General features: G+C 42.4%; 2 protein-coding genes across 2 annotated transcripts; both read right to left on the bottom strand.

Moving 5' to 3' along the window:
• Positions 1 to 254: 254 nt before the first annotated feature.
• On the bottom strand, positions 255 to 14,297 carry DNAL1 (dynein axonemal light chain 1). The gene is made up of 8 exons (XM_059819403.1): positions 14,208 to 14,297; positions 11,336 to 11,374; positions 8,262 to 8,371; positions 7,532 to 7,587; positions 4,706 to 4,761; positions 3,355 to 3,481; positions 2,800 to 2,946; positions 255 to 315 (listed from the first exon to the last, which is right to left on the bottom strand). Exons 1-8 carry the CDS (start codon positions 14,208 to 14,210, stop codon positions 269 to 271), a joined length of 585 nt encoding a protein of 194 aa, XP_059675386.1. The 5' UTR covers positions 14,211 to 14,297; the 3' UTR covers positions 255 to 268.
• A 553-nt stretch (positions 14,298 to 14,850) lies between these two features.
• LOC104261972 (acyl-coenzyme A thioesterase 1-like) lies at positions 14,851 to 22,426 on the bottom strand. The gene is made up of 3 exons (XM_009818186.2): positions 21,877 to 22,426; positions 18,843 to 19,045; positions 14,851 to 18,004 (listed from the first exon to the last, which is right to left on the bottom strand). Exons 1-3 carry the CDS (start codon positions 22,424 to 22,426, stop codon positions 17,429 to 17,431), a joined length of 1,329 nt encoding a protein of 442 aa, XP_009816488.2. The 3' UTR covers positions 14,851 to 17,428.
• Between the last annotated feature and the right edge of the window lie 277 nt (positions 22,427 to 22,703).

Raw genomic sequence — 22,703 nt, 5'->3', positions numbered from 1 at the left:
CTATGTATTAGTTTAGGTAAAGATCTCTTGCTAGCCAAACAGCAGATAAACTCAGCTCCACTGGTCTCTACAGAAGGTGTCATAGCTTGACAAAATTGGTGTGCCCGAATTTTGGTAACTAACTCTTTGGGTGACAGACTGTGGAGATAAGCTGGTCTTTTAAAAATTGCCCAAAGATTTTCTTCAAAACAAGTATTTATATAAAAGTTCTATGTGCCAAGCTATCTGGAGTTACTTAAATAATTAAATACCCAAGAAGAAAGTGTCATCAGTTTGCTCCTTCTTCATCTTCTTCTTGTTTAATAACTAGGATACCTATGAGAAAAAAAGAGAGGAAAAAAATTTGCAAAGGTTTATGAATAGATTATGCAGAGAAAGATGTAGTTAATGCTGATATACCAGGAAAATCATCTGGACTGTCAGGAAGAGTTGTATTTCCTGCCACTGCTTCTAACTTCTACATACCTGAACTGCTCTTAACTAGAAAAGCTTTCAACTGATGAGTTCTTCTGTTGGATGTTTTTCCAACTTCTTGGGTAACAGGGACTAAAAAAGGTACTAAAGCAAGACCCGCAATGATCAGCCTAACTTGATCACTGGAGATGCACCATGTTGGTTCAACTTACAACCAACTAGCACATCACCCTTCTTGTTGGGCCCCTACTTTGTGCTGCCATTTCCACGATATACATGACCAAGTTAGGTATTATTGAGGGGGTATCCTATACTAACTAGGATGTCCAGACTACAAAATACAATTATATTAATATGGATCCAAGAAGCAATATGGTCACATCTCTTAGGGATAACTTGGATGTCACGGAATAACGCTGCATTGCACAGTAGAGTCATAGTCCATACCCACCCCTTGGGTACTTTAAAAAAAAGAAAAAAAATCACTTAACTGCCATATTGAGCAAGGGCACCTCAGACTGTGGCAGTCTGCAGGTTTCACACCACCTCATAGTGATGTGTTCATGAATTTAAAATAAGCTGAAATGCTAATAGCCCCCCAAAAGATTTATCAAGTTATAAATTTTCCCCACAGTAGCAAAACCCAATAGTACAGGTAAGCTCACAGCATGCTGAAATAGCACAATCAAACACATGCCTAAATAACTAGTACAAGAATAGCAGGGGCGTGAAGGTGTATGTTCATTCACCTGCGCTCTCACCTGTGTAATGGGAACTGGGTCATACTGCTGCTTTGCTCAGCTTGAGGCAGAGACTTGAACTATGGTGAGGCTTTGTGGGAGAGCCCTTTGCTTACTGTAAGATTGGGGTGCTGTGTTTCTTTTTTCACAGCTAGGAAATGGAAAATAAAACTACCAGAGCCTGGTTTCTGTTGTGCTTTAGGCACCTAACTGCTGAGCAGGGTTCCTGGCACAGGAACTAACAGAAAGGGGACACCTAACCTGCTGAAAGAGACCTTCAATGCTTATTTTTGTCCAGAAGATCTTCAACCATTTCAATAATTTTGAGGTCCCTGTATTACTCATCTCACATGTAGTACACCAGCATAACAGGATCCTGGGACAGTGTAGCAGCAAGAACCTTAAGACAGTTACAGCATTTCTGACTTCCCTTTTACTCAACATTCTAGTTTTTGTGGCTTCCATTCTTAAATATCATCCTCTCTTTCCACATTGCATAGAAAATGTACCTGCCTAATTCAGAGCTGTCCATTGCTCCCAGCTGCAGGAATGCTTAAGAAACTAAGGGTCTAACCTTATACTAACAAGGTTACTTTTTGCCCGTACAGATACTTGCCCTATTCCATTTTTTCATTCTCAAAATGTTTTCTACTACAACAGCAAATGGACTACCGCAGGCCATCCTTCATAGCAGTACACTTCTCTCAGCAGACTTCCACTTCCCACGAATTCTTACTACTTCAATTGATCTGGCTTTGATTTCCCAACCATTGCTCCCTGTACTGATGCTGTCCTCTTGTCGCCATCCCTACACTCGTACCTTCCCTGCTGCTACTCTGACTTTTTATTAGTGTTACCAGTCCTGCTCCTCTCTTCATTGCTTTAGGAAACAGCAGATAACAGTGAATGGCTAACATCTCCATTAACAGAAATCAACGTCTTTAAAAATAGATTTAAAAATAATCTCACTTTTAGTCACAAATCAGGACATGCTTTAATACATTTTCGTATCAGTGACAAAAAGGAGAGAAGAGCTTATAAATTGAGGCTTAGTGAGGTGACAAGAGGGGGATATTCAGGCATTTAGGAAACTTGCATGAAGTTTTGAAAACCTGCCCCTGCACCAGAAGCAAAACAGAACATATCCCTGTCTATCCCCATTCCCCCATGTCACCCTCTTTTGCTGGGGAAAACTGTAAATCAAATTTGCTGGGAAAACTGTAATTCAACATGACAGATTAAATCCTTGTTAACTTATTTAATGGTAAACACTTAACTATACAGTTACACAAGTCAACATGCGAACTGCACAAGAGAACTTCAAACCAGTATGTTTCAGTTCCCTATTAGTTATGTGCTAAAACTATCTGGCTGGATAACTTCAAGAGTAAAGCCCAACTGTGGGCTGCAAGACGACTTGGACTTAATGTTCCAAAATCCATCAAACACTTTCAGAAGGTCCTGCAGCCAGGGCTGCAAAATTCAGCTGCCAGAAGTTAGCCTACTTCTGAATAACTCCCAAGAGAGGACAGAGGAATATTACACGGGCACACAGATGAATTTCTGAGGTTATGATTCATTTCCCTGTGGTTGTCTTTATATTAAGCTGTTAGCTCACGCCAATTGCCTCATGCCCCAAACTCACCATCCAGCTTTTTCAGCTTGGGTACCCGTTTGGTTGCTTCTTCAATCCAATTGTTCTTCTGATCAGAGGCGTATTTCTCTTGTAGTGGATTGCCTACAAACACCAGATCCTCTAGTAATGGCAGCTCTGCCAGTCTCACAAACTCTGCTGCAACCACAAAGGTGAAAACACCAACGAGATTGTGGAACATGGAAAGTACATCTGCACCAAACCTTCCTTTCAAACTCAGTGCAAACATAAATAGCATGGGATACAACAAGAGAGGGATTGCTTGGGCTTGAACTGGTATCAGGTTAAAGAACAGGTATGCATTTTAAAAGAAGTCTGAGAAAGATGACTGAAAGAACAAACTCCACTGGGCTTAGAAGTTAAATACAATATTCTAACTATTTTTACTCTCTTGCATGACTGGCTATTTAGGGATTTGGTGGATGTCTGCAAGCTTATCAGTGAGACTTAAAGCCCTGTAACATACAGAACTATTTTTTTTGGTGACTTAACTCATGCATTCACCATACCACAGGAAAAGTTGCAGAATAGAGAGGTGTGGCTTACCCCAGTCTTTCACCAAATTATTTGACATATAAAGAACCTTCAGCTTCTTCATTACACGGATACCCCTCAGTTTCTCAATGAAGTTGTATGAGATCCACAGCTCCTCTAATGTATCTGCAACTGCCTCCTGGAAAACGACAGGACTACTCAGGTAAGCAGAAGTGTATCTTCCTTATTCTTCAGATTCTCTCTTCACCCCCTACAGGTCACCTCATGTGGAAAATACTAAGGTATATTGGTCCTCATTTCCTTTTAAGCGGGTCCCTAATTATGCATGACAAATACTCATGGGAATTAAAAGCAAAGGATCTGAAATAAATACATTTAGGAGGACAGAAATCATAATATTAGAATAAGACATGGAACAGCTGGCTGGAGTAGTTGTTGCTAAGGCTTACGGGCAGAGGAGACAAATTTGGCTGCTTGTGCACTGCAAGTATACATGAAGTGACTGCAATTCAACAAACACTTCAGAGGGGGTTTTATACAATATAAGGGAATTATTCATTTCAGCTGCATGTATGTTTGTACCTATCGGCCAGAAGTTGCTTTCATAATTCTCTCAAAAGAGAGGGTTTTTTAAACCAGCCATTACACACTGACTCTACATTTCATACTTAAGAGATATGGCATCTCTGAAAGTGGGAATAGTTTTGAAGAGAAACATTCTGCGGGAGAAACATACAATACCTCTTGAGGAAGAAAATAATTTCTATATTCATTAAAAAAAGTTGATTGAAAAAAAGTTCTTCTGCCCTTAATTCGAATGTAACAGAATTGAACCAATTTTTTCTTCAACAAATTTTCCCTTACCTGGTAGACTTAGTCCTGCCACCATCTTCTCCCCTAAAGCCATATTTCTCCCGTTGCCAGTTAACATAAAAAGGACAGACTTTCATGAAGTGTGTGTTCATAGGACTGACAATATTTGTAGTAAAGAAGCATAGCCTAAGTATCTTCAGGTAGAAAATTCCTCATGCAAAAAGTCTGTAGGAATTATTTTCACGTAAAGTCAGTGGAATTTAAGGGGCTTTACAGAAAGACAGCAGTTTTCAAATAAAAGTTCTGCTCATCTTTGTCAAAGACAACGAAATCCCTCTTTCTAAACTCCTTTTATGTAGTAAGTTAGCCCTGAAGAATCTCCAAACATGAAGAGTGTTTAAACAAAAAAAAGAGAAAGACCATCTGAAAATTCAGAAGCAATGTGAACAGATCATAGTGAAAGGAGAAAATAAATAGTTAGGCAATAACGTAAATTCAGCAAAGAATTTTATGAACACAGGGGAATCATCCCACTTTCTAGATAGCACCCCATTTTGTTAGCGAAGAATTGATACTAAGAAGCGCATACCAATCCATTCAAGTTCTTTATGTTATTTCTTCCCAAAGACAGAATCCTCAAATTTTCTGTAATAGATGAAAGAAAATTTCTTGTTAATAAGTGGGGCTTTTTTAATATAAGTCAGGTAAAACGCCATATTCTACTTACAAACTGCACTCTGAACAGGCTGTCTTAGAAAGAATGACGTAACAGAAACAAAACCTCCTGACCTACACAGATCATCAGGAATGGACACAGTGGACAGACAGCTCAGAAACACACTCATGAATACAAAGCTGCTCATGTGTAGGTTACCTATTCAAAATTCAGTCCACATAAATACTGAATAAAAATTATTATTTCACCTTGCACCTGAACGCTACATACATTTTCTTACATAGGTCATACGCCTTCTTCTCCAGGCAAAAGTTGTTCCAATCTTATTTTAAGGCACCAGATTTGATTTCTATAATAGAGGCAGCATTTAAAGCTGCCTTACAGAAGTCTGATGAGAGACATTTCAACTTAGTCTAGCACCCAGACAAAACTCCTTTCCAAGTGAGCTGTTCTTGCTGGGGTTTAGTGTAATACTAGCGTAACTCAAGGCTATCACAAAATAGCAGTCTTTCTTTTTGTATAGCTCATTTTCATTTTTCCCACAAGCTTTCTTGCAGGTGTAAATAAGCAAACTGAGTTGCAGCATGTAGCTGGGTTAACTTTGGATCTATACTTTTCATGAATGTTTTAACACTTCTTCTTCACTGCATTAAGGATGAAATATTTAATGATCTTGTTTTGCTCTTGTATGCATAACGATTGAAAATACATGGTACAGTAATTAATGGCAAGACCAATGAAAGTTCCACCCAAGTAGCAACAGATACTCCACAGACAGCACATGTAGTGGCTAGAGATGGCTACGGATGAAGATTCAAGGCTGATCTAGAATAGATGTATGTTCTGTCTCAAGAAACGCAGGGAGGAAACCACACTTGATAAAACCACACCTGGCAAATACTCTAAACCAGAAAGATGAGTTTTCATTAAAAAGTTGAGATACAATGAGAATTCCTTTTCTTTTTAAACACAACAGCTTGATACATGACCATGCTCAAAAAGTGAAGAATCATAATCAGTAAGTCTAAAGCCTGCTACAGCTAATATTCTCCAGAATATCCCTGAGGATCCCCATCCACAGGGGAGAACGCTGGGAGATGGCCTTTTGGTCTAGCCAGCTATTCTCTCTGTAACTCACATTTATAAATTATAAGTTTGCACTAGCTTTTGAAATTTGTAAGAAATGAAAGGATACTTACAAATACAAAAATGACAGATTGCTTAAAAAGCCATGCCTTAAAATTGTTTCTAATTGATGTTACTATTTTTTATTACTCTTGTTCTGAAATTTTCTATATTTTAAAGGAAGAAAGATCTCCCTCATGGAACATTTACACTCTCTAAAACACAAAACTAACACTTGTTGCTGTCATCTAAAACATCTTCCTCACATGTACGGATACAGGGGCGTGACCCTTTACACAAAATTATCTACTTGACATAACTACAATATCAGGTATATACATTAATACTCATATTTTCCATCTGAAAATAGTGTAGATGCTTAAAAAGATTTCTCAGCTTTCTCAGCAAATACGTAATAATGACTGGCTTGTTTTCCATAGCTATAAGCACTGCTTTCTCTCTCTTTCACAGAAGCCAATAGAAACAGTGAGTCCTTCATATTCTGTACCTTTAAGAGACAGACCATCATTCTAGTTTGTCTGGCTTTAGGATCAAATATTTGGTACAAACTGGATGTTTTGATCCAACATTTTGTTAGTATAAATATTTAAGATGCTTTAAAGGCTTTTAATGTTTTATCCCACTAAAAAATTTAATTGCTTTCACTTTTATATATATATGACTGCCTAATTATTTTTTGCTCATGATGGAGTTACTCAAATTGAAATACTACAGTACAGTTATTTGGAAAGACTACTGGAGTATTTTTTCCCTGATTAGTATTCGCAAATTTGTTGGAAGTCTGAGCATAATATGAAGACAAATAAGTTCATCAAGCTCCTTGACAGCCCCACTGGTGTGTGGTTGGAGAGGATGGAATTCCAGGTTCCTTGTCTGTCCGCCTGGCAGTTTGATGGGGGCAGAAAAACCTGGAAGCTTCAGCCCAAAACCTGCAGCTCTTTGCCAGCCTCATGCCACACCGTCAAAGTCTTGAGGACAGAGCATCAAGACTTCTGTCCTAAAGTCAGTAAGCCAATGAGTTTCAAGGTGTCATAGACAGCTGCCTACGAAATAAAAGTTCAGTTCCACTTCTAGACAGATGGTGCGCCCCTTTCCAGTAAGAACAAAATCAAACCAAGTATATCCAAATCCTCTGCAAAGTGGAATGGCATTTTACCATCCAGATCTACAATACTCCAACCTCACTCCAACCAATACCACAATTACAGAGTTGTTGAACTGCAGACTATCTTCATCATGAGCATGGAAATTTGTCATTAAATCACTCTAGAACTGATTAGGTTTTGAATATCACAACTCAGGCCCACTGGAAGTTACAAAGGTGCTTTCTGAATGGATTTTTTTAAAAACTAGCACAGTGAGACAACTGCTAAGGCTAGTGGACAGGGATACATGCTTTAATACACCATTACTGCTAAACATGCATTCTCCAGTAAGACTGATAATTTTAAAGGTCACTTGTAATTTTATAAGAGGAAGAAATTAAAAAGAATAAGTATAGGTATAAAGCTGGACACATATAACAAATTATGGTGTACGTCCTATCCAAGCAACTAGAAAACAAACATAATCAATTGCTGGCTTGTCACTTACTTAGGCTGTTCAAGTTGGCGATTCTTTCAATGCAGTTTGTAGACAGCGATAGTTTCCTTTAAAAGCAAGAATAATCATTCACAGTATACAAGGGATCACTATATCACAAAGACTTCAACGTCCAAACACCATTGCATAAGAAATAATTGTCTAGTCTTCTCTCATTAGACGGTAAACTAACTGGATGTGTAAACAGACTGAAAATATCCTCAAACCATCAAGACTCTGCAACTTTATTTAGCTTCTGGGAAAGTACCATGAGTTAGTTACATGACATATTGGATTATCTTTTTTATGCCTAGCCTTAACAAATGCATAAACATTTATTTCTGAAATAGCTCTAATTTCTTTCTGAAAGTCCTGGCTAGGTCTCCTTTTTTTTTGCATAAATTTTGGAAAGGATCATAAATGTGCCAGTTAGCTGATAGACTCCAAATATGGACCTGTAATTACATACCAATAAACAATATACCAATTTTCTGGGGACAAATATAAAACCAGAATCTACCCTAACATCTTCTCAGTTAAGTGACAGGGATCTTAGAATTAAAAAGTGGAACTGTGTGTGGGAAGAGAAGCTTAGCTGAGAAAAAGAGAAAGCTGCTGCTTTGAAGGCCACACTTAAACATTTTAGTAAATACGTATTTGCACAGTGGACAGCAGAAAACCTGAAAAATAATAAAAAACGAAGAGAATGTTTGGTTTCCAATTTGTTTTTAACTGAACTTACTCGCAGTTAACAAGTGTGGAGAGAGACTCATCCATCTTCTCTACAGGAGGAATCTGACCGTACAGTTTCACCTCCTTTGCCTCTGAAGCCTTCTGGCCATTTTTTTCTTCCTAAAGAAAAGAGAAGGTGAAGAAGATACTCACTGCTACATGCAATTACTAAAAATTACTATGCTAAAAAATCACTGTAAAAATAATTACGATAGAAGTAATTCCAATATACTACTAAAAGATATTACTGAAAAGAGAAAGCATTCTGAATACTGTTTATCAAGATTCCTGCTGGCATGGCATATAAAGAGGGGAAGGGTAGCTTATTTTCAAGATATTAAAAGAACTTAGACATTACATATGCTTTTTTTAAAAGCTGTGTTACACTTGAGCAATTTAATTAAGGGGTCCTCTGCCGTAAAGAAATGGAGAATAGATGGAGGTTTAAAATTTGGAATTAAGGTACTTCCATGGACACTGACATATAGGGCCAGTCTGTAGCAGAAGCTGATTCTTAAAAGCTCTGACAGAAAAATCTCCTTCCCACTTCACCCAGAAAACTCGGGACTCACACCTAACTCACAACACAAACTGAACACAGAGAAGTGTGTTTTGGGGGAGAACCTCAACAGATTCAGAGAGTTAAGAAGCTAAAAACCCCCACATTTCTAATTAGCCATTAAAAAAGAGTGGGGGAATATTTCACACTTTGGAGAATACAGCAAAGGACAAATTTCCTATTTACAATCTGGGTTGATAATTTTCTAGATTAAATACTTTATAAAAAGTTCAGAGCTTTAGAAAAATGGTCATAACTTCAGCATTTGGGTTTATTAAAAAGTATAGTCTATTAAATCTTTTAAAATTGTGAAGTGATGGCAATTATCAACTAAACACTTGGAACACGTATCTATTTAGATAGTACCACCAGTTTTGACAGCTGCCCCCCTGACAGCACAAAGGGAGCATTTTGTCAATTCACTCAGTGTTCAGTGGGAGGACTGGAGGTCCATTAACAAAGGAGAAATCTACTCAGTGCTTTCAAAACAAGGACTCTTGTTTTCTCCCCCATTTTCATGCAGCTACTGAAAAGTGAGATAGCTGAGGTCTGCCCTCGTTTATATGGCTATTTTTTAAGGAAATTAATTGCATGCCAGAAGTCTTTAAGAATCCCACAGCACAAGATCAGGTTTTGATAATATTATTTTCTCTCTTACGTACCCAAAATACTTCAGGCTAAAAAAAAATTAGCATGTTGTCTTGTGCATTTACTTATATTCCAGTTTCTGTCCAAATTCAGTGTGATAATATTTTTACTCATAATTAGCAATTTAGCAAATAAGCATGCCAGATGTTTTGCTAGAATAAGGTGAATGTGTTCAAATTAAGTCACTATGTAAATATGAAACTTCTATTCTCTTTTCTAAGAACAACACTGTATCTCTTTGCATTTATACTCAGTTTATAATCTGTCAGTTTATACCAACAAATAAAAATACATTTTTTTCTTAAAAACACGAGAGAACTTCCAACACAGACTGGCCTGCAGTGAGCACTTGCAGGAAGAAAATTAATTCTGATTGCCCCGCACTTCTGGAAGAAAGTTCAGCTGAACGACCACAATAAGCCACAGAGAAACCACAGGTAGAACAGACAATTTTTTTTAAGAAGAGGTTACATGTCTGCTAAGTTAAAGTTGCTTTAATTTAACTAATGTCACGCTGACTGTAGGGCATAGGTAAACCCTTATGTCAAAGGGAAGAAAAACATCCGGAATGCAATACAACCCCATATCCAATTTTACAAGTCACATGGACTCAGATTAGGAGTAGTAAAAGGAAGATTTAGACCTACCCCCAACAACATGAACAGAAAAGCAAATTCAGCACTTCATGCCTAACATTTATGGAAACTCACTGACACAGGCCTATTACTGCTAAGAGACATGTGACAGAGGAGCAAAGGGAAAATAAATCTTTAATAGGAAACATGGAGTTGAGCTTTTGGAGGGCAGAAAGAGTGAGGGAAGAAAAGCAAAATTTTTAATATTCAGTTCACACCTCTAGTAATGCTAACGTCCACAAGTTCTGGCATTCTAGTTCTTATTAGGAGAGCAGGAGTAAAGTTTGTGGGATATACCAACATAACTGAAAAAAAACCCACCCTGAAATCCTGAAGGTACTAAACAATGATAAAATTCAAAAAGGAAGTAGTCTTCAATTACAGACTAGTACCTTGAGCTGACGGTACAGATCTTCTGGCTTCCTACTGTACCTGCCCACACTGCCTCACATCCAGATCTTCTAGAGACCAAAACATTTACAAATTCTTGCTCTAGCAGCTGGCCAGAATTAGCAGGAGAGTGCATGTATACTGAACAGCACATCTGTGCCCTAATCTAAAATTCCCTGAGACTGGGGAAAGATTTTCACTGGTTTTACTGGGCTGTGAACCTGACCCCAGAGCATCCTATATCATCATTTGAAATTACATCCGCATCCTTGCCAACAAACAGCTTTCTAGAAGGCTCCAAGACCAGGTCAGTCTCCGCCCCAAATGACTGTCTGTATTAACACAGTACTTTTTGAAGAAAAACAAGCAAGAAACTCATTCTGAGTTAAGCTTTGCACATTATGAGGGACCATATGTTAAAAGACAATAGTAGAAGTTTCACTGACTTCAGTACAGTGAGAATTTCATACTTCTTTATTCTGTGGGAAGGACTATACTCAGGTAAAATGAACAGAGCATAATTAAAACATAAGACATCCCCAACTTTAAATCTCTTTGTAGCCTCAGGCCTTCTATCAATGCATATTCAGCAGAACAAGGCAGGAGAGCAAAACAGACTCATCTTTACCAGCCACATCAATTTATCAAGAACACACAGAAAGTCCAACAGAATGTATTATACTTAAATAATAATAATAATAATTATCTTTTTACTTTCTGAAACTTCTTATAGCAGATGTTTCAAGCAAACGTATTTCTTACAATAAGTTTGAAAAACAAATTTAGCTGAATACAGTCAAAATCCATGCCACGGAGTACTGCAAAGCAGCTAGATACTGTTCTAGTACTTACCCATTTGGCTAGAGCTTCTTTGATAGTTGTTGCTTTTGCCTAAAAATGAAACAAATTTAAATTAATATTAATTCCAAATTTTTAGTTGGCTTGCTCACTGCAAACCCACCTCCTCTCCCTTCTCTCTCCCTACCCTGCTTGTCTACCCACTTCTACCACTTCCCTGTATTATCTTCCCCCAGCTGAGTCTAAGAAGCTGGAACCCCTCAGTGTCCTGTAATTTTATTTTCTGGGGTAGGTGGTAACATTTTCAGAAGCAATCAATTGATTTCATGCAAGGGCATTAGCCTCCTGATCTTACTCTCTGCCCCATGTGGAGCACGGGTTTGGGACACTGCTTGTTAGCTTTGATGGTGAAATTCAATTCAATTCAAAGACATAAGAAGTTACTGCACTGAAAAATGTGGTCTAATTCTCTTAAAACCCCACACTTTCTATTATCGTGCATTAGCAACTTCCTGTCTGAAAGCAAGTCTGTGAGTAGGCAGAATGATACAGCCTCTTAAGAGTCACTGAGAAAAATAAGGTACATCTTGCCAAAAATCAAGAGCAATCTGATTGTTTATATTTGTTCTTCTCTTGTTTTACGTCGAGTCACATCATGCAATGTGAAAACATGTATTATTCAGTTAGGAAAAATCTGAGAGCTGCTCTGCAAGGCTTTTTAAGGATTGACCCACTGACCAACTTTCTGTTGTCGCTAACTCCAACTTTTCTGCCTCACATAAGAGTCTTATCAAAACATGATGATATCCAAAACAGTAGTATATAGAGAAACTCCAATATATCACAAACGTTAAACATATTCCAAGATGGCTTTCCAATTAAAAAGGTTTCAGAGACCAATCTTTCACAAAAACTGATCAACAGCCTCCTTTCTACAAAAACAGGAGGACTCTAGTTTGGGCATCTCTAGCAAGTGTAGCACCACCACATGTGAATAGAGGAACCTTTCAGGTAATCAGATATTAAAAAAAAATGGCTGTAAAAGTTAAAACAAACAAACTAACTTCCACTCAAAATCTTACAGGTAATCACCTCGGTACCGAGAGTACCCACAGTGTTGGGTACTTTACTCTAGACCCCTGGAAACTCTGGACCCAATGGTAAAAGACAACAGTTGAGACAGCTGCCTATAAAAGAATGACTACAGCCACTGAACACCCAGAAACAGTCTAAGACCCAGCAATACCAAGGAGCCTGAGTATGCATCTCAAATATCAATATATATATACACCTTCATTTAGACATCTATCACTGAGCATCCTCAGATGTTCCAGCTGCTTCCACCCACTGACGGGCATTTGTTTTAATCCTGTTTATACCATGAGATAGCTAGCTCTAGGTCCCATTGTAGATGACCTGGCAAACTTGTGCTGTGGCAGTATCTCCTTGGTGTCTGCTGCAGATAAACACCTGCATGACCTCCTCCTGTTCAGAAGATCATGTCCCTAGTTCCCACTCCAACAGCCTCATGAAACCCAATTAACAGCTACCAGTGTGCCAGCAAAAACAGCTGGCTGCCAGTTAATCAGGCTTTTTGGATGGGAACTTCATTGCATTTTTCATAATTATGGTAGCCAATCGTTACAGCATTTGGGTACGTGATGGCGGTCACTCATGTTGAGTGACAGAAACAGATTTGTATGACTGGTACCTGCTTCTGTTTCAAACTCATGCCTAAAAACAGATTGGACTTTGAAGCTAGTGATCCATGTGAGCACAAGGAGCAGCTTCTTCCCTGACCTCTGCTGACTTGTCTCTCCTGTTGTAATATCCGATTTGGTGGAAATATGAAAATCAGCATAATGGGTTGTCTGGAGAATATGTAACAGGGATTTTGTTTTCTCTGAAGTGCACTTGAAATTTCTGTAGATAAATCACAGTATCTTCCACCAAGGGAGGTTACTTAAAGGAAACCTCCCTCTGAGAAGCCTATTTTCGGAGTTCCTCTACCTGCACATTGAACAATTTCCTACAGGTATTTAGACTAAAGAAAGCACTATTACTTAAAATATTCAAAATGCCAAGTGATCAATAGCTGAAACTGTCACCTGGAAGAGTCACCATCAACATGGCAGGAACAAGAAACGTAATACTTTAAGGTGAAAAAAACCCCATCCCTGTACATACAATAGTTGTAACAAAAGAAATTTTTCCCCCCCCAAAACGTGGCTGTTGGACACAGAGTATTTACAAAATTCAGACCCTCAAGAAAAAGTAAAACAGTGACACTTTGCCTTAATTTGCAAACATTTATTTATACGTTAAATATAGCAAATCAGAATTGCACAGCAACAGATACCAGGCAATCGCTGTAGTAATTGCAGATACTGCTGCCTTAAAAACACGTACTAACTCAGGTTTTTGTAGGGTGGCATCCCGGCCTCCCCACTACTTTGATCTATACCCGAACAAGGCACAGTAACAGGCCACAACTCCCCCGCCTCAGCCAACGCCCCGAGCTCTGGGCTGCCTTCTGGCCAGCTTACACCGTGCCCGGGCTGCTCGCCGCCAGAGACCAGCTCGGAGGAGCCCGGGCCGCGAAGGGCTCGCCTCCGCGCTGCCGCTCACAGCCGGCGCCCGGGGACTGCTCGGCGGCAGCCCTGAGGGGACGCCGCTCACATACACCCCCCCCGGCCCCTGCCGCCTCGCCGCGCCAGAGAGCGGCACCAGCACCCCCCATCCCGGAGCAGGCCCGTCGTGTCCACCCCCCGCAACCGCCGCCGCCAGGTCCCGGGGACGCCCCGGCTCAGCCTCTCCCCACGTCCCCGGCCTCCCCAGCAGCTGCTAGGCCGGCCGCCACCCCTGCAGGCCCAGCGCCCTCCCCGCCAGGCGCCCGCGTGCCCGCGGCGGCACTGAAGGGACCCACCATTGCCGTTGCTACCGTTAACGCTCCGGTTGCTATGGCACAGCCGCCTCCCGCGCATGCGCAGCGCCACCGACACGTCGGGGTGGGGGGGGCGAGCACGAAGGCAACCACACCTGGCGATCATAGAGATGGGCTGCCACACAGAAAGTCCCATCCCGGAAGTCGCGTAGGGGGCGGTTCGCGACGCATTGTGGGACGTGGCGGAGGGGCGGCGGTGGTCCTCCCGCGAGGCGCTCCCTGGCGGCGGCGGGCGGCCCACCCGCGGGCGTTTCCCGCCCTCCCTCCTCTTGGCTCGAATCGTGAGGGTAAAACAACACCCCCACGCCCCAGAAGCACTGTCAGACACCTTTTATTCAAACCGATCCGTCACAAAAGTTAGAACAATTTACAAGTTACAAACAGCGCCAGCACCGAACGCTCACGCCTTTCACCGGCAGCTGGATCCCCTCAGGTCCCGCCGGTAAGACGGCCGCTGCTCGAAGCGGCCCCCCCCCGGCAAAGCCGGCCCCAGCGCCCGCGGGAGGCCACCCCGCCGCTGCCGGAGCTGCCCGGGCTGTGCCGGCCGCTCCCTGCGAGCAGCAGCGGGCCGGGGCTCTGCCGGAGCCCAGCGCGGGCCGCGCGGCCGCCTGGGGGGGTCCGGAACCGCCGGGTTCGCCGTGCCTCGGCCCCCCCGATTTAGCTAGTGAAGCCAACCCAGCCACCCCAGCAATAGCCTCAGTGAAACGCTACGGGAGTTTTGCCAGGTGAGGAAGGCAGAGCAATACAAATACCGTGGCTTTAACTAAGGCGGTAACCAGGCACTCAGTTGAATGTATACTTCAGGAATTAGCTACATTATCTGCAGAGTGGCTGCGATGCATCTTTGGTCTCCAAGCAGCATTGTAAATACACAAGACACTAGTGTAAAAGTTGGCTGGTTTTCTACAGACCCTTCTGTGAATTGTTTTGTCCAGGGAGACCCTGACCTGTTCCCAAAAGGATCTTCACAGTAAAATTATGCTCTTATTTTTCCTCCCTTCTTTGTTTAAAAAAATATCATTCAGCTTTCCAGACAAATGAACTATTCAGAAACAAAAATATAAGTTCTTAGACAGGCTTGCTTTTTAACAAAGGAAGCATTTTACTTCTCTTTCAAACTGCATATACCTGACAACATCTAACACTGAATTAAATTTTAAAGGCTTGTGCTTTAGAAATGAAGTCCGAGGACTTCTAAGCTACCTGGTTATTATTTTATTTACAACTTAACATTTACTTCCTGAACCTCCAGCTTGCAATCTTGCCTGGCAATGGATGCTGAGGTAGGACTGCAGTGTGGAGACACAGGTATCAGTACTGGTAGAGTAACAAAGCAGGGTTAGGGGAGGCACCGTTCCACCACAATTACATAGCTCCGACTACTGAAGATGCACATGACGAGGCAGACCGAACAAACGGAAGCCTTCAGACAACCCCTTCCTCTATGGTTGCAACTTGGAGTGACTTTGGAGAAAAGACAGGGTACTAAGCATGGGTGACACCAACATGCGCATCACAGCAGGCTGTGGTCCTGGACTCCTGGAGCTCCTGGGTTTAGTGGAGGTTCAAGTACCAGATACCACTCTGCAAAAGCCTCTTCAGCCAGTGAGGGAGTTGAGAGAGACTAGGCATGAAGACATTTTGTGTGGAGTTAGCAGGATGGAGCTTCTCTTAAGGAGTGAATGGATGAATTGTGCAATTGGCAGCGATGGTGTGTGGAGAACATGTGACTTCAATCAAACAATAAGGAGTAATAAGAGTTGCAGAAGGCTAACGAGACCTGAGCAGCAGCATAATGACAGTTAACTGGAGAGAAAAGATCCCTGAGAGCAATGCAAAACTGAGTACCATAAATGAAGGTTTTCTTTCTTCCTGGGCAGCTCTCAAACTCGTCTGACAAAATGGCCTTGGAAGGAGAAATTGTATTGATAGAGCCCCTTGTTAACCAGGTCTTCAGCACTGACACCATTCCAGCAAGACCCTCTCGAGAGATCAACTCATTTGGGAAGAAGTTGTTTCTTTCTACCTGAATGGTGGGGAAAAACAAGGCACTAGCCAAAAATTAATTGGGATGAAAAAAACCAAACCAACAACCTCAGGCAGTCACAGAAAAGATTTGGGTTTTGTGAGGTTTTTTTTGGGTGGGGTGGTGGTGTTAGTTTTGGTTGGTTTGTTGGTTTTTTTTAAAGTATTATGATTCTAAGTTAGTCATTGCCATAAGGTGACAGCTTTTTACAGTTAGTCTTAATCTTCTACTGGCTAGGTTTTCTGTCTCTCAACTCTGCTTCCTCCCTGAGAACAGCTGTCAGCATCCTTTGACATTGTTACTAAAGAGTTCCACAAGTAATTTATCCCTAACTTAATGGCAGGTGTTATTAGTTTAAAACAAGCAACCAAGAGAGAAGTAAGACTTGTACATTGCATAACTGCACTTAACCACGCTTTAACCTATCCAACAGAATTTTAATATCCTGTGTCAAATGCCAATCCAAGATATTATAGGAACACATGGTTACATCCCTAATACAAGACAGTGCTATGGTGCTGCCATTCTCCCTAGATGACAGGAAAAGTACTCTTCATTTTCCCACTCTACAGGTAGTTCTTGCTGGAAAGAAACAGGCTGTGTCACCAGAAGACCACTACCTAAGGTCAAAGTACACAAGCCTCATTACAAATAGATATCCCCAGCTTCATGTAAATAGAAACATTTCCAAAGTGTATATGGCTGTAAATCAGAGAGTTCTGGGCTAAGTTAAGACCCAAAGCCAGAATCGCTCATTGTTTTGATGTCAAAGTTTATCATCCATGGGCTGCCATCATCCCCCAGATGCAATCCAGTCTGTCATTGCTGAGGGTGCAGACTAGCTGTTAAATTCTCTGAGTCATAAATACTGCAAGAAAGCACCTACTACTCTCTTCAGATGCTTGTTTCTTGAGACCATGACCAATTCAGGCTGTCAATTTTGTACTATAACGCAGCCTACTTAACATTGTTTCATTTCTCTGTGTACCTAGTTAAAATAACTTAGGCTAGTCCAAATAAATCCCTTTCTTTTTGGATTTACACTTGTAGCTAAGTAGTCATTTGGTTATTTATATTTCAAAGCTTTTCTCAGTCAGTCCCTCCAATTCACCAGTCATTTTGGTGGCTCAAGCTCAGTCCTCTGCAGTTCTGCAACAGCTTGCAGGTGCTGAAGTGTTCATCCCAAATGCAAGTGCAGAAACTCCTGAATCTTTCCCCAGGAGTGTTCCTGTGCATGGGCATGTGCTTTGCTCTCTCCACCCCCCAGAACAGGCACCCCCAGAACACGATCCATAGCTACCTGACAAAATGGTGTAGAAGGAGGATCAATTCGGTGACCTGCTCCTGGATAGCTCAAGAGTTCAAAGTTTTCTTTCCCATGCTGGCGTAGACGCCCAATTGCCAGCTGAGCATATAAGGGGCTCTTCCACATACGATCATCTTCCCCTACCACTAAGAGAAAGTGACCTTCTGCTTTTTCAATGGGGATTGTGCAAGGAGAATTAGCAGGATTCGTTGGATCATCCAGAGCTTCAAAAGTGTCAAATACACCAGCGTCAGAAACACTGACCTTATTCATATCAAAACGCAGCCCAGGCAGAGTCATCTCACCGTAATGGAGGTCTGCAACTGTGTTTGAACTACAGCCGGAAATACAGACGGCAGCCACTACTTCTGGCAGGAAGGTGATCATGGAGAGAGCTAATTCTGCCCCTTTCCCAGTCCCAATCACTCCAACTCCTGGTCCCTTCACCTTCAGATAAGATAGGAGGTGGGGAAGAGAGGAAGAAAGGAATAAAGGAAGTATGCATTATAATGGGATTAGCCATTAAATGCCTTTGGAGTTGTGTTATTAAACAAAAAAGTTAGGTTAATTATTGATGTGACCTGTTGGAAAGCTACAGTCAGGACACAGGCTCCTCCCTCTCTTCAATGTCTTATTTTTCCAGAGATAACAAGGGCTGTCAAACCCCACAAAATAACACAGACAGACACAAGAAGTACCATCACTTGGACCTCACCTAGTCCCTACTGCATATTTTGATGCAAATATTTTCTCTTTTTCCCAAAAAAGGTAGCAGAAAATTCAGGCACAGTCTATTGCTATATGTCTCAGGCAAATAAAGTAACCTCACAAATGACATTTGAAGGATTAGATAAGTATTGTTTAGTCTTGTCCTTTTCTAGCCTGGCAAGTAAAACTGAAAGCAATATCCCAAGTCATCAAACCCATTCCTTTGCTGACTATTGAGCAGTTTTGTATCATTCTCTCTTAAATTAACTGCTTTCATTTTTAAAAAAAAAAAACATCTTTATCACCACTGCCCTCGTTTGGAGGATATTCCAGCACTTCACTGTTCTAATGATCAGGAATCTTCCAGTTTCCACCATGAATTTAACAGACAGCTTGTGCTGGAAGAAATTCACTCTCCGCAGTCATATGTGTAGCCACCTATGCAGGACCTACACTTTTTCCATTACTGGGCCTAAACCTGCCCAGCAGAAACTCATACTCCAAAACAATCACCGCCACCACTTAGCCATGACTGCTGAATCTTCCTTTGTCCTGAGAGATCTCTCATTACACTCACCTTTGGGTGACGCCGTAGGAATCTAGCTGCCTCCTCAAAGTACTCGAGTTTGAATTCTTTCATGACCTTAGGCAGATCTTCAAAGTCAAAATATGGTAGAGAAAGAGCAGCAAAACCACGGGTAGCCAGGAGACTGGATCTAAATTCAATCAAACCTCCTTCATCACCATACATGTCAATCACTCCTGGAAAGGGGCCATCCCCTATATTAAAAAGAAGATGTACAGAGGACAAGTTATCAAACAGGACACTAAAACTATCTGGCGAAGAGTGAAAAACAAAATACAGAAGGCTTAAGACATTTTCTGTTAATACTCATTACTTATCCATTTGCACAGCAGAGATTAGAGAACCAGTGCTGTATCCCACTTTAGCTATTTCAAACCAAGAATAGGTCCTTACCCTGCTGTAAAAATGTGTGAACAGTTCAACTTGTTTTTTTTAAAAAAAATAAATGTTCTAAATGTATTTTTTCAATGGTGTTAACCTCCCACCCTCAGAACAATCATGCTCTAAAGCAGCTATTTTCCCACAAAGAAGTCATACCTTAATTAGCAAAGCGCAAGTTCATTACTAATGAGGCAAGAGCACTGAGCCCTGAAAGTAAATTCTACAAAACTTACGTAAACTCTGGAATAAGGTGAACTGAGCAAAGCACAGCAAAGAGACACCCATTGCTCGATGAAATCAACTGGACTTACTAGCTCTATCCCAACCTGGCAGCAGAACTGCTACTGCAGATGCGAAGAGACAGAGGGTAAAACTGAGAGCTATATGGGTGCGGTTATGTCTGCATGACTGATACATAGATAAACATGCATATACATGTATACAATCAGTCCCACAAAACTACAGAAATAATCAGAACCACAATTTTAAACGCCCATGCTTTTGCGGCAAAGGTCGTGTTGTGATATTACTGTATGCCATGCCAGCAGATCTTGGGTTAAAAAAGCTAAGGATACTACCTATTGGAACTATAAAGACTGCCTGGGGGCAGGCAATTTTTTTTATTTTTTTTTTTTTTTACTTTTTTTTTCATGGCCACCAGATGTCACCACTGATATACGCGGATCCAGCTCACTACAACTATCTCAGCAGAAAAAGTACCTGCTTGTGCAAGAGTGCAGCAACTCTCTGACATTACCTATGGACAAGTTTTGGACAAGAAATGCTAGATGGTGGAAACCTCCTAACTTAAAGCATTAGGAAGTCAGAAAAGGACCAAAACATGCTTTTGGGTTCTTTTTCTTTCAGTTCTGAAATTCTTAATAGAAGTTCAATATCTACTTGAAAGAAAATATGCCTGGATAAATTTATCATAATGCCATGATCAACAGTAACCTTTAGTTAACAACAGTCAGCCTAGGAAAAAAGTATTCATTCATTTATCACCCCCACCTGGAAAGCTTTTGAGCAAGAACATGTGATCAGAACACAGTCAAGCATGAATACGTTTCTGTCTCATGAAGACAACCTTTAACTTACACGAGGACCCTGGACTGCCTTCCTGAGTGCCTACACATGCCCAAGTATAGAGTTTCTCCATAGCTCACAAAAAAGCAGGATAAAATGGGCTAGACAACTTTATTACTACTTAAAAACAAAGAAAAAATCCGCATACCTGTAATTCTTATGCCTGAATTGAGAAATTTCTTTTATATTAAAATTACAGTGTAAGCCCACTCATGTCATCTCACTTTTACTAAGAACGGTTCACGTTTAAGATTCCTATCTTAACAATATTGAGATATTTCCACCCATGGAGCAAAGAAAGGTATGGTAGTAATACTGTAACTGGATCCTCCATCAAGATGGGTGCCAGCATCATTTAAGCAATGATTCCAGACTTTTCCACACTATTACAATGCCAGACTTTCTAAAGGGAAAAATGCAGTTGCATCTTGCAGACCTCTGGATTCCCACTCAACTCAGCAGAAATCCAGCTCATCCTCTAAGGCAGGATATATCAAAACAACCACATCTCAGTGATGGGAAATCCAGAATGCTGACTAAACATCTGATCCAAAATTCAAAGTTCAATCTCTGTTGTTGTTTTTTCTTCAGTGGACTTTGGATCCGTATCTAAATGGATAAAAAAATTATTGATTTGGAAATCATTCACTGAAAATACTTAGATCCCTAATAACTGTAGTGGTACTTACAGGATTTGCTGAACCAAGCCATTATAAGTTAGAGGTAATATGGAGGGCAGTTCTAGTAGCACAACACTCAGGGAAATACAAGAAGCTTAAATCATGGCTCAAGTGTACAAACGCCATCATTGCTGTAAGGCTTCATCTTCCAACAACACTAGCAGTCCATCAGAGTATCACACCTCATAAAGCACAACCATCCCACAGGCAAAACAGGTAGAACTTGCTCAGAAATCTGGTTTACCTTTATTCCACAGAACAACCGAGGTAACTCAACTATTAACTTAGCTTTGGCTCTGGTGTAACAGAGGTGGGATACCTGTATTTTCTAGACTCTCTTCCACTGCTCTGCTTACTGGCATGTGTTTCACAGGGAAGAAAAATTTCGATTCGATCCTACTCAGGGTAAAAATCTTGGGAGACTTAGCACAGGCTCACATGACAAAGCGTATCGGCTTTTCCGAATGTTACAGATTCTGCTAGTCCAGAGCAAACATCAAACCTACTGAAAAATCGTTGAGTGAGAGCAGTGACATTAGGTAAACCCTACAACCCCTATTCTCATTTAGCTTCTGTCTCACAAGAGCCACCTGCCCGTGCCCGCCCTGCCCGGTGCTGCCGATGAGGACCGGGCAGCGCGGCCACGCACGGTGTCCCGACAAGCCTTTGGGAGTGTCTCCCTAAGATTTCAAGGAAAGAACAAAAACAACGGCCACCTGTCTGCGGGGCGGTGTTCAGCCCTACTATGAAATACGGATTTCCCGGGCGCTATCCTTTGTGCGTTTCTCTTCTTTTAAAAGAGACTTTCCCTGCTCTGGAGAGAGAAGCCGGGGGGTGCCGCCGGCCCCAGGGCGAAGGTCTCCGGCCGGGGCACTCACCCGGCGGCAGGAAGAGGGAGCCCCTTACGCCTCCCTCCTTCAGCCGGATCCTCCGCACGCCGGGGACCGTGAACCACCTCTCCACCTCGGCCTTGGCCACCACCGGCCCGGGGACGGCGCTGGACAGGCTGTGGCCCTGGTGGACCAACACCTCCACCTTCATCGGGGTGCCGGTACTGCGGGGAACGAGCCGCTGGTACGGCCTCTCCATGCCGGCGGGGGCGAGGCTCCAGAAGAGCCCCATGGGTTCCACGCCGGTGTAGTCCCCGCCGTGCGAGGCGTCCGTGCCCAGGTGCAGCTCGCCGCGGCTGTCCGCCCGGTAGTGCGCGCACGACTGGAAGAGGCAGCCGCGCTCATCGGCCGCCACCGCCCGCAGGGTCACCGGCTGCCCCGGGCCCAGCCCCGCCACCCGCGTCTCCACCCGCTCGTCCGCCAGGCCGGCGGCGGGGGACACGGCCACGCTTACAGCCCGCCGCCGAGGCGGTGGGGGCGGCGGGGCGCGGCACAGGGCCCGCGCCGGGGCCGAGGCGGCGGCGACCGCTCTCCACATGACGGCGGCAGATGGCCGAGAGCCGCTGCGCCACCGGCAATAACGGCAGCGCGGCCGCCGCCCCCTCCAGGCAGCCTCAATCGATAGCAGAGGCCCCCCTCCCCCAACCCGGGCGGCGCGTTGCTACAGCGACAGCGCAGGGCCGGGGCGGGAAAGGCCGCCTCCCCCGCGGCCCTTCCCGCCTCTGCGACGCCTCACGCTTCCCGCCCCCCCCGCCGCAGCCTTCCCCCAAACCACCTGGAGCAACGAGCCGTCGTAGAGGTTAACCTTCCGTTTT

This window comes from Gavia stellata, chromosome 7 (assembly GCF_030936135.1).
Source record: "Gavia stellata isolate bGavSte3 chromosome 7, bGavSte3.hap2, whole genome shotgun sequence".
In the NCBI taxonomy this organism is placed as follows: domain Eukaryota; kingdom Metazoa; phylum Chordata; class Aves; order Gaviiformes; family Gaviidae; genus Gavia; species Gavia stellata.
This window is presented reverse-complemented; position numbering and strand designations above follow the sequence as displayed.

Excerpts from the sequence above, each read along its gene's own strand:
- DNAL1 (XM_059819403.1), bottom strand. Across the intron at positions 3,482-4,705 it reads TAAAGAACTTGAATGGATTG|GAGGCAGTTGCAGATACATT; the intron begins GTATGCGCTTCT and ends GTCGTTTTCCAG. Across the intron at positions 2,947-3,354 it reads TAATTTGGTGAAAGACTGGG|CAGAGTTTGTGAGACTGGCA; the intron begins GTAAGCCACACC and ends TTGTGGTTGCAG.
- LOC104261972 (XM_009818186.2), bottom strand. The coding sequence starts at position 22,426 with ATGTGGAGAGCGGTCGCCGCCGCCTCGGCCCCGGCGCGGGCCCTGTGC. Across the intron at positions 19,046-21,876 it reads CTCCCTCTTCCTGCCGCCGG|GGGATGGCCCCTTTCCAGGA; the intron begins GTGAGTGCCCCG and ends TTTTTAATATAG. Across the intron at positions 18,005-18,842 it reads TCCTACGGCGTCACCCAAAG|GTGAAGGGACCAGGAGTTGG; the intron begins GTGAGTGTAATG and ends TCTTATCTGAAG.